Source organism: Numenius arquata, chromosome 10 (genome assembly GCF_964106895.1).
Source record: "Numenius arquata chromosome 10, bNumArq3.hap1.1, whole genome shotgun sequence".
In the NCBI taxonomy this organism is placed as follows: Eukaryota; Metazoa; Chordata; class Aves; order Charadriiformes; family Scolopacidae; genus Numenius; species Numenius arquata.
The window spans coordinates 21691825-21704209 of NC_133585.1; the positions used below are offsets into that span (position 1 = coordinate 21691825).

The window sequence follows — 12385 nt, forward strand, 5'->3', positions numbered from 1 at the left end:
ACATTGATATGGTACATTTATACAAAAATACATTTGCTTCCATTTTGTAGATATTTTTATAGGCATCATTCCAGTTCATATTTCTTAATTGACAGCAACTGATAAGAAAATATTAAATTTTTCACATTTTGGCCCTGAATGTGGCCACCACACCAGCCAAAAGCAGGCTCTGACATGCTGTAATGACGTCTCACAACGACATCCTTTGTATTTGCTCTGTGTGGTTACACCTGCTGAATGTCTGACCTTTGCATGGATCATCCTGATCCACCTGATACACGGTGAGACACAGGTACACAGCAAATTTCCATCCATCCAAAGGCCCTTTGCCACCTGCCACACAAGCACTGAAAATGTGACGCTAGATACAAGGATGTAAAAAAGAGGGAAAAACACTTTTTATGTGATTTAACTTGCGTAAAGCTTCACCAAACCCAAATGTGCTTTATGTGCCGAGTTCTTCCCTTTCACAAACCTACCCTTGGAAAAGATAAGACCTTGAAGGACAATTAGCTGGAGCTAATTAACAGCTGCTTGAAAAGTAATCCAGGTTAAAATTTATGCCAAGTAGACTTTTCTCCCAGATGACTTTTATCTTGCAAGATACAGAAACAATAACTCTCAAGCAACAAAACTTTCTGCAGCAGCTTCCAATGCGTCTCACTTTACTCTCAAAGTAACTTTGCCATTTTCACCTCTTCTATTCTTCTTTTCTCAGGCATGTGCTTGCTTTCAAGGAGTCAAGCAAATGTGAATGTGGGAATATGGTATTCTGCATATGCAAGAAATGCCTGTGATAATAAATTACTACATGATACTCTATTAATAATATAGCTTAAAATTGCAGATGCAAAAGACAGACTAGGAAATGGGGAATGGCAAGTCCTATGTGCAAATTTTGCTTGGTGCTAATGGGTTGTGGTGTACCTTATAAAAGCTTCTGCGATAACAACATCATGTTACCACTAAAACCAAAAATCCCCAGTTTCATTACCAATATTTTCTTCTTTTTTGTTCACGTGGAAATCAATATAATCCAAAGCGTAACACTAAAAAAAATAAATCTAAAATAATAGCAGCACATGCCTGGGATACTTGGGACCATCTCTCTGAAGCTGCTTACGCTAATTTTCCAACACTTTGTAAAATGCTTTGCATAAGCTGCTACTGGCGTTAGAATGCCATACTTTCAGCTGGTACTGATAGTTAATATGTATTATTATATACATATTATATATACATCTGTAAAATCTAATAGCTACTTATCTGCTGCTATAGCACTGTGTCCATTTGGCTTTGCATTCTGCGCCCCAAATACCTATTTTCTGGGATGGTAAAAGAGGATGATAGCCTCCTGCCTTTTTAATTAAGTCAACAAGAATTTTAGGGAACTTAAGTAGCTGAAGAAGAAAGCTTACATGTTTGAATTGGGGTAGGAAAATACTATTCTAAACAAAAATGCAACCCTGGGATGCCTTTTAGTACCTTAAAATAAATAAAATGTGATTAAAAATGTATTTCAAATATCACTCAAAGATCATAAAAAAGAAAATACTATCTTAATTTGTGTGTACTTTGCAATATTAGCAAGTCTTGTCGAAGAAACTAAGTTTCTTGGGATGCATATTTACTTCCTGAAACAAACAAACAAAAACTTATTTTTAACCAACTACCTAATTAGGGCTTCTCATTTTCTCTCCACACAAGTGCCCAATTTCTTTGTTCAAACCCCTCTGGTTTAATGAGAAGTTGCTACGTATAACTTAAGAGCAACCTTAAATTTAGATGGCTGCAGACCCCGATTAACAGTTACACCAAGTATTTGACTTTGAGAAAACACCTATCCCCTTCTTTAGTGTGGTAATAATAATAAAAAACCCAACAGAAGAAAAGTAAAATAATTTTGTAAAAGGAAAAGTATAATAATTTTATATAGAGCAACTTCAGTTTTCTTTTAAACTACTTCTGCTTTTGAATCGTATTGGCTTATATTCGTTATCCCTCTAATCAGAACAAGTTCCTCTTCAAGACCTTTATTGTTGGTATAGAATCACAGTACAGACATAACAAAGTTTTCCTATTAAAAACAAATTCTAGATCAAGAATGAATGAAGAGTGGGGTTTTTCTGAAAATATTTTAAAATACACTACAGCTCACTTCTGAAAGGAATGAATATTTATAGTAGGACTTTAGAATATACCACATCAAAGTAGCTCTAATATTCATTCAAAAATGACAAACTTGATTTCCCATTCTTCATCTCAGAACACATTTTGACTTTGTGAAAATGTCTGAGAAAGATCAGAGTTCTCTAAAGAAACAAATCAAATTCAACAACAATTTCCTTCACTGCTTGAGCTTTCCAAGATCCATAATTTCTCACCTTAAAATATTTCAAGAGAATTATTTTGCAATAAATTTTGAAGATCCAACACTTCTGCGGACTCAAACTTTGTGATTAAGACGGACCTTGGGACCACATGGCACTGGGCACTGACCTGAGGAGACCCATCTCCCCCTGGTCCTCCCATATGCATGGAGAGAACTGGGGACAACAACTATTGTGTTGAGAAAAACCTTTTTTTTTTTTTTGTAAATTACAATGACGTACCATCAATAAAAACGAGGTTAAGATTTTATGCTGAACACAACAAGCAGATACTTACTTTGCTTTTGCTTCTGCATCTTCATAGGCTTTATTGGAAACATCATCTAGGCCGCCAATCAGATGTTTGAAGGAGCTGTAAAAATAAAGGTACAATTTTAGAGGAAGAGTTTCCCATTTGGGAGCCGAGCAAGCCAACACAGCTCTTTGGTAGCAACCTGGTGCCATCCTTTGATGCCTGGGATGGCCATGATTGACCAACTGGGGCCAGGGCTGGGCATCTGCTATGAAACACACCGGAGAAGGGGTGGAAGTGCAATAACCAGTGGCAAGAAGATCCAAACTTATTCATGTAGCTCTCTTAAGACTGCACCCACTGCAATTACTGCTGAATCTTTCCTCCCTCCAGTATAAGTTTCAGAGTAAATCTCTCAGTGCGGGTGGTAAGTCCCACAATGGTGAGGTGACACCACCACATCCCTGTCCTCCAACCAGAAACCCTAGAAATTCCTCTCCTTTCAAAGTGAAGGATAATCTTTATTTCTGTATTTTAGCTTTCTCACCTTTAGAGAAACAGCAGGCAGTAACACAGCAAAGAGAAATAAAAAGAAAAAAAAAGAGAAGGAAAAAAAACCCGAGGGCAGAAAGGCAAGCGAATTGTCATAAGCCAAATTGCTTGATGACATTTAAGAGGAAATGTGGCTTTAATTAGGTAAAACTAAGACAGGGTGAAATGTTAGGAGGGTCTGATACACTCGGTGCTGAGATGTCTTCTGTACGAGCTGTGAGTAGCTCGAGCAGTCCCTTAACACCATCCTCTGTCCCAGGGGAGATAGAAAGGGCATAGGCATAGCGGAAAATGAAATAGAAAATCTTTTTATATCATGAGTGACTCAAACAAATGGACCCAATGACCATTAATTCAACTAACAAGCAACACTCCAGAGGAAAAAAAAAATATAAATCTGTTATGTCTTTGGAGTGATATTACACAGTGTCAGACACTAAGTAGGAAATAAAAATTATTCCCAGTGTGTTTGTCCCACGTAGTTTTTCTTTTTTTTCAAGAAAGAAAGCACCACTTGGAAAATGAGAAAAGAGCTAAACTAATTTGAAAGGATGAACTCTTAGAAACTACAGTCTCTTGACTAATCTCTGCCTTAAGGTCACAGCTTCAGAAATGAAAGTCCTGCATTTCCCCTGGCTTCTATATGTTCGTGACACTCCTGAGGCACTAAACATAGAGCTGAAGAAGGCTATTAAGAAGTTGAAAAAAAATTAATTGGAAAGTTGAAAACATTGAAAAAGAATAATCACCATTTAGGACCTTATTTATGAATTTAGGAATAAGAACAGAATACTTAATATGGCCTTCTCTCAATGAAGACTTTTAGGAAAGAGAATTAATGCTATTCAGCAGGTGAGGAAAATACGGGGCAGGCTAATAAAGGTAACAGTTTGCAGATCTTGTGCATTCCCCCCCCCCCCCCCCCAAAATCACTTGGTTTTAAATCACATGGCATTATATAGGATAAAGAACCACAGATGAGAAACCTATTGCCTGAAAAGCTCCAACCCCCAGCTCTTTGTGAAAATAAAGCAAAAAGCAGAATTCACCGTCCTGGTGTCTTTGGGTTGAGTGGAGGGCAGCTGTGGGAAACGCAATATCCTGCCATGTAGGAGGTTAACCAGGGTGACTTCATGCTCTCTTTGGCCTCGAGGGCGATGGAACTGTTTGAATCGCGCTTTGTCCAAGCAGCTTAAACATGTTGCATGGTCTTAAGCGGGTACTTAAGTGTCCTGCTGCATCAGGAGATGCCTGACCTTACGCGAGGTGCCCCGTGTGCACGCGGCAAGCAGGGATGTGGCTTCCAGAAAAACGAAAGGAGGCTTAAGTATCTTGCTTTATGAACAGCAGCTGGAAAAAGCTGTATTTTACCCATTATTGCAGTAAGTATAATGCAAGAGGTCACAGTCGGGAGAGGTATTTATACTGGTTTGTATCTAGAGCTGCTTCCTGTAACGGGCTTTTCCAGCGTGGCCTTTTGCATAATTATAGTCATCACTGCTCTGGATGTATCCTCTGCCCACACAAATTCACTGAGTTTTCCACTGTGCTTAATTCATAATATTTAAAATGATATAATGTAGGAAATAATTTATGTAGCATGGGGAAAGCAACAGGAACTCATTAATGAAGGTGGCAAAGACCCCTTCGCTCCTGCATGGAGATGGCATTAAGGTTTTTTAGCAAGGCAGGCTGCAATTTTCAATATTAAGACATGTTAATCACCAGAATATCTTTTCCCACCAAAATTCCTTACTCAGCAATATGAGTAAGGAAAATATGAAAAATTCAGCTCATTCAACACATCAAGGTTTATCTTTCTTATGTTGAAGATGTTCCATAGGATGAAGCCAAACCCTTGACAGATGACAGAGAAAGCAAAGCAAATTTAGGCAATTAAGCCAGACACAGTAATACCATAATCCTCCTGGAATACCATAAGACATGACCTAAGGCTTAAAGTGCAATTTAAAATAGCTCAGCTTGGTTTGCTTTCATGTGGTTAGGAAAATGTGGCAGGATTAAACATCCAATTTTTTTTCAGCAATGCAAATGAATCTTTGTCTAGTGAAACACTGCATGGGCAAATAAAAAAAAGTCACTGAAAGGAGTAACAACAGTTTGTCTAATATTCTTAATATCTTCAGCAAGACTTAGGACTGGGCAAGATACTGAAGTTCACTTAAGTCGCTTTTTTCTTGCCTATCTCAATGCTGTTGAAGTACCATCTTGGTCACAACAACAAGAATCTAACCAGAAAACTGCTCATTTTCTTTCTCCGCATGACCTTCTCTCTTAATTTTTTCTATTTTCTCCTCATAACCAATTTTCTCCATGGATAAACTTCACCCCAACTGGGAAAAACAGTAAAGCAGCAAAAACTAAAATCTCGAATGAAAGAGTTCAGCTCAGCTTGTACGGGGTCAGTCATGCTAGGATAATATTTTTTTATTTTATTTTTCTCCGATTTCCATTGCCAAGAGGGTTGATACAGTAACCTTTCTTGACACCTCATAGCGATCCCCACTAAAAGCCAAAATCAGGGTTTCAAATACAGACAAATACATAAAATCCAAAGTGAAAAATCTAAACCCACCTGAAATATTTAAAATGTTTCCTTCCTGTTTTATCTCCATATGAAGTAGCTGCAAATAAAGTCTGTCTGTGTTTATTCAAAATGATTCACAGAACAGATGCTCAAGGTTGTCCCGCTTGTGTCTACACAATTTTTATTGGAAGACGTTTTATAGAAAATTTCCTAGAGGACCAATCCATCAAATCCAGCATATTGTAATTGTTACCTTTTCCCCAATCAGCCCGACTGCACTTCTGCAACAAATCTAATAACCCCTACAGGGAGCTTGAAAATTCCCTAAGATGAGCTGCAACAGGGCCAAGCTTGAAAAACTTTGGAGGCACCAACGTTGTCCATCTCCAACAATTAGTTTCTTCCCAGAGGCCGAATTACTGCAGTAACACAATAGGAAATATTTAACTAGCAACGGTCTCGATTTTATTTCACATCGGGTCTTAGCAAGTCATAAACACAGAAACCCTATGAATTATGAAGAAGAAATTGCTCTTGGCATTGAAAAAGAATAAAAGACACCTGACAACTAGCGACTGTTATAAAATATTAATCTAGATCATGTGGTTGACCAGAAGAAAACTGTATTTTTGCAATGAGCTGCCGGGCTCCCCAAAGGCTTCTACAAATTCCTTGAAATGGTCAGACGTATCGTTTCACAATTCCTGTGAACAATATGTGGATTCTGCTGGACTTTTCAAGCCAATTTCAAGCCCCCCAGTTGGGTCTGTGCTTCACAGTTGTCAGGAAGAACATCTCCTTCCCATCCAGGCAGTGTGGCTGAAACAAGCTGGTCTCACGATTAAGCTTGAGTGTGGAGAAGACGCCAGGCTGCCTGGTGCTGAGATCCCTTAGCAAAGCTGTCATCCTCATTTGATCGGCCTTGTTGCTGTCTTGTTTTGTTTTCCCTACTGGGTTAGTGGAACCTCCTTCAATGACAGCATGCATGGGCACGTTGAAACTTTGAATATAAAGTGAAATACCCTGGAAATTTTTCCTACCAATTACTAAGCTTGTTTCTTTGAAATACAATGGGACAGGTAGGACAACACTATTTTTTTCTGACAAGATGGCAACTCTTAATGTTATAGCAAATAGTCTATTTGCTGTCATAGTCCTCTTCCTTGGGCGTCCAAAATTAATGGTACTCCCAATGTGGTCACATGGGAATGAAACGCAGCATAATTTGACATTAAGCCTTAGCAAAGTCAGCTGAAATTTCTCCTACAGCTTGGCTGGAGCCGGATGATCAGCTTCATCTCACCTCCTGCATGGTGGAGACTGCTGATGAAGCCAGAGAGTGTTAAGGACCAAATCCCCCTGAAATTCATTATTCTGGTAAAGGAAGTAACTAAAAAAAAGATATTTGCAAGACAGAAAGAATGTCAAGTTGTCCTTCATAAAAAATATTTTCAGGACAAGGACAAGTGGGAACAAAATGACTTAAAGTCCGTGGGACCCATCAAATGCCTGCTGCACTGCAGATCTTTGTTACACCATGACTCTGCTCATTTCAAAGGATGATGACAATCCACTATTGCAAAGCATGTCTACGTAGATTTGCAAGAAATAGCTATGCTACTATTTGGGCATTTTTGGAGTGTTTTTGAGACTGTAATGGCCTTCTCGTTTCACAAGGGAATTAAAAAGCAAGGCAGCGCCAACATTGTGTGAGTTTGGTAATTAAAGACCCATCATGTTTGGCTTTCCTCGTGGCATTTTCAACTCCCACTGCTTCCCCCCTGTAGCATTTTAATACGTATTTTTTGAATTTCAGAAATTATTTGAGGCAAACCATTTAACTTTTTCATGCTTAAACAACATCCCGTCTCCAACCCAACTCTCCCAGAGCTTCTTTGGTGGCGTGGCTCATCCCTATGAAAGAAAGTTTCCTGTATTATTACCCTCAAAATCCTCCAGCAATGAAAGCGGCCCTACAATTGCTAATAACATTGCCACATCCAGAGATCAGTCTTACATCTCTCTTAGGAATAACTTGCTGTGATACCAAGGTGTGACTCTTACAGTTCAAGTGTTAACTAGATGGGAGTACGGCAGCTCTATTAGCAGTGTAGCTCTCAGGTGCTGTGTGGAACCATTTTTGGATGTCTTGGTGAAGAATTTTACAAGCAAGCTGGAAGAGTTACCCTGATGACAAGATAATACCAATGGGTAATATTAACCCCTACTCTCAGTAAGACTGAAATTCTCCAGCTTCTCAGAGAAATGGATTGACCATTAAGGAAACGATATTTTCCCATAACTTGTTCTTTGAAATTGCTACATCAATTTTGCTGAAACACTTCAGATCGAGACACACGTAAAGCATGGAAATTGCTGCTTCAATAGTTCCGTTTGATTAAGCAAAGTGCTTGTGTTGTAACAGAAGATATTAGGCAACCTTAATGACGTGCATCACTCCTCCTTCTGCACAGAACAGCTTCCGACTGTAGGTAAAGCTGACTTCCAGTTTCCATTGCTGCCTTGCATATAACTCAACGTGAACATTTACCATGACCACCATAACAAACCAAATGCTGTAGTATTCTGTATATCCAGATATAAAGAAATGCTATTTTTCCTCATTAGCAGAACAGCGTCTGCACAATTTTCCAAATTTACAGAAGTCTTAGTAGATTTTCTCCATATTAAAATTAGCTTCTACAGTTATTTGCATGCCTATAAAATAATAATCCAAGAGAAGAACTATAAAAAAAAAAGTCAGAACTGGTCATGACACAGGACAACCTTCCTTGAACTATAAATAGTGTTATAAATAGCATTAGTTTTCTTGCACTATAAATAGGATTCTTATAAATAGTGTTACTCTGCTACTAATTGCAGAGCATTACTAGAATCTCTGGTATAGATCAACTACAGCTTCATCAGTTTAAATTTAACTTGTACTTCCTTACTATTTCAAGGGCATTATATACTGAGAAGAAAGCACAGGAGACCAGCAAAGAAACAGTCTGTAAAATGATCAGGAATGACTGACTCTGCAATTAGTAGTTATTTGGGTTTTTTAATGCTCACAGTGCAAAACAAAAATATCCCTTGGAGAAGTGTTCAGAAAAAAACACAGAAATTACTTGTTGCTTTGTATTTCTCCGAATTAATGCTTGCTAAATAACCTAATTATCTCAATTCTTCTCCTCTTTGTCCCACAGAAAGATAAGGGATAGTGTGTCTTTTATCTAGCAGGCTACCTTGCTTGTGTATGAGAAAGAAAGCCACTCAGCTGAGAGTCCCAATATTCACCATCTGTTTTCAGTGGATTAACCATGTTCTTTTTTAATTGACCATAAACAAACTAACATATCAGAAGACCTAGGATTTTTGAAGTATTATTCCCCAGTTCAGCCATTACAGAACACTAGATTTCTAGAAATAAGGACTGTAAGATAACTGAATACAAAACACTTGTGCCAAAGCAGGATTGAGTGTATGTAGATCATCCCTACAAGATACTTGAGCATCTCTCACGTACCTCATCAGAACATAAGAAGGGCTTCAGAGGTCACTCCTAACCCAGCATGTGACCTTTGACAGTATCTTACATCAAGACTACGTGCCCAGGAAAGAGTTCAAGGACTCTTGAGCAAGCAATTGTGATATTTGCCTTGGTATTCTCCTACACCTCTCTGAAAGATCCTAGGCCAGAGGTAGGTCCTATGTATTTAACAAGTCCAATGGATTTCTTTTCCATTTGAACACTTGCAAACTCTCCTCCTACAGCTCTGTGGAAGCCGCTCACGTGAAGAGCCGCCTCCTTTCGGCTTTTGCCTCCCTCCTGCAGGTTTCTTTGGGGTCTTGCGTTGGGGGAGGCAGTGAAAAGTCAATCCCCATTCATCCTACCTGCCTCTCTCATGGCTTCACAGACCTATACTACACTGCCTTGGAAGGATTCCTGTGGAAGATTTGTCTGTACCTTTTGATGGTCTTTGCCAGTGCTTCACTGCCCTCACAACTGGAAAAACACCCCACGAGTCATGTTGAATTTTCAAGGTAATGTTAATTTTTTTAATCCCATTCCCAACAATTGTAGAGAGCAGATGAATTTGCAGCACTGTTTTCTAGAGCCCAGGCACTTATTTTCTAGATTATTCCCCCCCCAATTCCTTCAAGCTCCCTATATAAGACATTATTTTACTCTTCTGATCATCTCTATCTCCTTTGAGCCGCAGAGCTTCAAGCAGGGCTACGTTCTTTGGACAAGGGCTCTCCATCCCCACACAGATTAGAATAACAACATCTTGCTCTAACATTTGCCAGAAGCTTGATGACTTTCATGACATTTTGCCGACACCAACTCAATCTGCGTTCCACCATAACGCCTGGATCTGTTTCCACAGTAATGCTATCTCCCCAGTTATTTCATTTTGTCTTTCTGCACCTCTTAATTGCCTGCATTTGTCACTACTGAGTTTTGTCTTATTAACTTAGGGGGACCTTCCCCGTACTTCATCAAGGACACATATATAGTGGGACTGTATTACTCAAAATTAAATGACCCCTCTGGAGAAAATGATCAAAGGCTCTAGTTAAAAACTGTAAAAGGTGCAAGCTGGAGATAGACCCGACCCCAAGGCAGGAAAATGATGTACTTACTCTCTGTCAATGACCAGACATGTTACTGCTTCAGCTGCAATGACGTTGGCTGTTCTGACATCCTCCCTGAAAGAAAAAATGCATCTCTTAAATAAGCTGGATTCTTTTCATTACAATATTTTTCTTTCCAAACATATCGCACTCTTAAAGCGCTTTAAGAAGAAATTTCTGGGTTTCATAGCTTTTTCCCTATATCAATTTGATGTTCATCATCCATACAAGCTTCAAGCATGCAAAAGCTAAAAACCATGTATGAATGGGAAAAAAAGAACCAAGTTCCCTGTGTAAATAAGACACTCAGCCAGGCATCAGCCCATGCTTTTCACCTCTTTTAGGTAAAGTCTCAGTTCTTGCTATGCACATTTGTGAACAGAAACAGTTTTATCAAAATATTAGCTATTTGTGTAGATTTCTTTACGAACTTAGACTTCTGCTTATGTCCTTCTCCCCCACAACCTACATAATAGCTCAGTGTTGGAACGTGAAGCATCTAGTTAATCAGGACATCAGCTCTGCTACTCAGAGGAGGTTCAAGGTATATGGTCGGCTTTAGGACTCGCTATGTATTTACTATCTGAGCACGGAGGAGGCTGAGACTGCTTTGGGGACAGAGCTTTTGAAAGGTCTCAGCATTAAAACACAGCGCTGGTACTTTTCCCCAGCTTTTCAGAAATTAAAAATAAGGTGCTTAGAATTTTTTCTGTATCTTCATTACCAAATGACTTGTGTTCTCCCCTTTCCTGCCTCACTGAGAGTTTGGCTGTCGCCAGCACAAGCTATAAAATATGAAGTTACTTCATGTTAATCAGACCGATTCGGTGTTTTTTCAGGGTTTATGAGATGCCATTGCATTTTCTGTGTTGGCCAAACAAAAGTACAGGATTCAGAGTTGCTGTTTTCTTCAAATTCACTCCAAACCTTTTCATGTACGAAGGGTAAGTGGATTACGGGCAAAAGACACCCACCTCTTTTAAACAATTTAATTCATTTAGACGGGAAAACCACTGTACATTCCCACTGAAGCAGAAAATGACATTTAAAAATAGCAGTTCCCCTGGTTAAAGATTGGAGGTATTAAAGCAGTAATATAGCAAAAAAAAGGTGGTGCATGTGCACTCATACTAGAATGTACACTCTCCCTTTAAGGTAACCGTTAATTAACTTTAATTTTTTTTGAGCTATCTCATTAATATTCAAGCCTCTTTCCAAATGCTGTCTCTGAGTCTATTTTCATTGAAATTAAGTGTGTATTAGTGCTAATTTATCCATACTGACAAAAAAAAATTATGGTAATTTAAAGCAAGTAGAAAGAAGTAGCTGAACAACAATAGACATTTACCTCTATTAACTCCTAAAACTTTGGTAGAGAGGTTAAGGAATGATAATATTTAATATCGCACTAGATTTCTGTAGCCAACATTTGCCTGTATACTAATAAATAAAATGAACATGCAAACTTTTTGGTTGTTGTTCATTAATTCCAGTTGAAACTTAACATATTTCTCCCATTATCTCAGATGCTTTTCTGCCACAAAAAGACAGTTTATACCTTTACAGATTATAGACACATTTATAGTTACTATATTACGGTTATATGATTATAGACAAGTAAAATATGGCTATTGGTGGCTTTAGTTCAAACATTTTAAATAACCTTAACATTAGAGATTAAAACGCAAAAGTAACTGTTATGGTTTCCACTATCTTGTACTTAATATATCCTTTTAATCAGCATGAAATTAATGTAGAATGAAGGCGCTTTCCCAAAGGGCACTTGACTTGGCACAAATACCTGAACCAGAGAGATGGCAGGGTTTTTGTAATGCAGAAAGTCATGCAATTCCGAGGTTTCCTTATGTTCTCCATGAGTAGAAATAACTGATAAGTCAGGGGAAAACCAGGGTGGTTTTTTTAAATGAATGATAAAGTGGCTCACATATGAAGAGCTAAGTCAAGAAATCGCTATCTTTGGGTATCTCCAAAGCCATCCTGCGCATCCTTGCCTACAAACCC

The 12385-nt window shown here is 38.5% G+C and overlaps 1 protein-coding gene across 2 annotated transcripts in view; it reads right to left on the reverse strand.

The window, feature by feature from the left end:
* PRKG1 (protein kinase cGMP-dependent 1) overlaps positions 1 to 12385 on the reverse strand; it is a 560704-nt gene that overhangs the window by 67192 nt on the left and 481127 nt on the right. For both annotated transcript variants that reach the window (XM_074155210.1, XM_074155209.1), the window contains exons 8-9: positions 10373 to 10438; positions 2668 to 2742 (exon numbers count right to left, since the gene is read on the reverse strand). In XM_074155210.1, coding sequence (XP_074011311.1) covers positions 2668 to 2742; positions 10373 to 10438 — 141 coding nt within the window. The remainder of the gene's footprint in view (positions 1 to 2667; positions 2743 to 10372; positions 10439 to 12385) is intronic.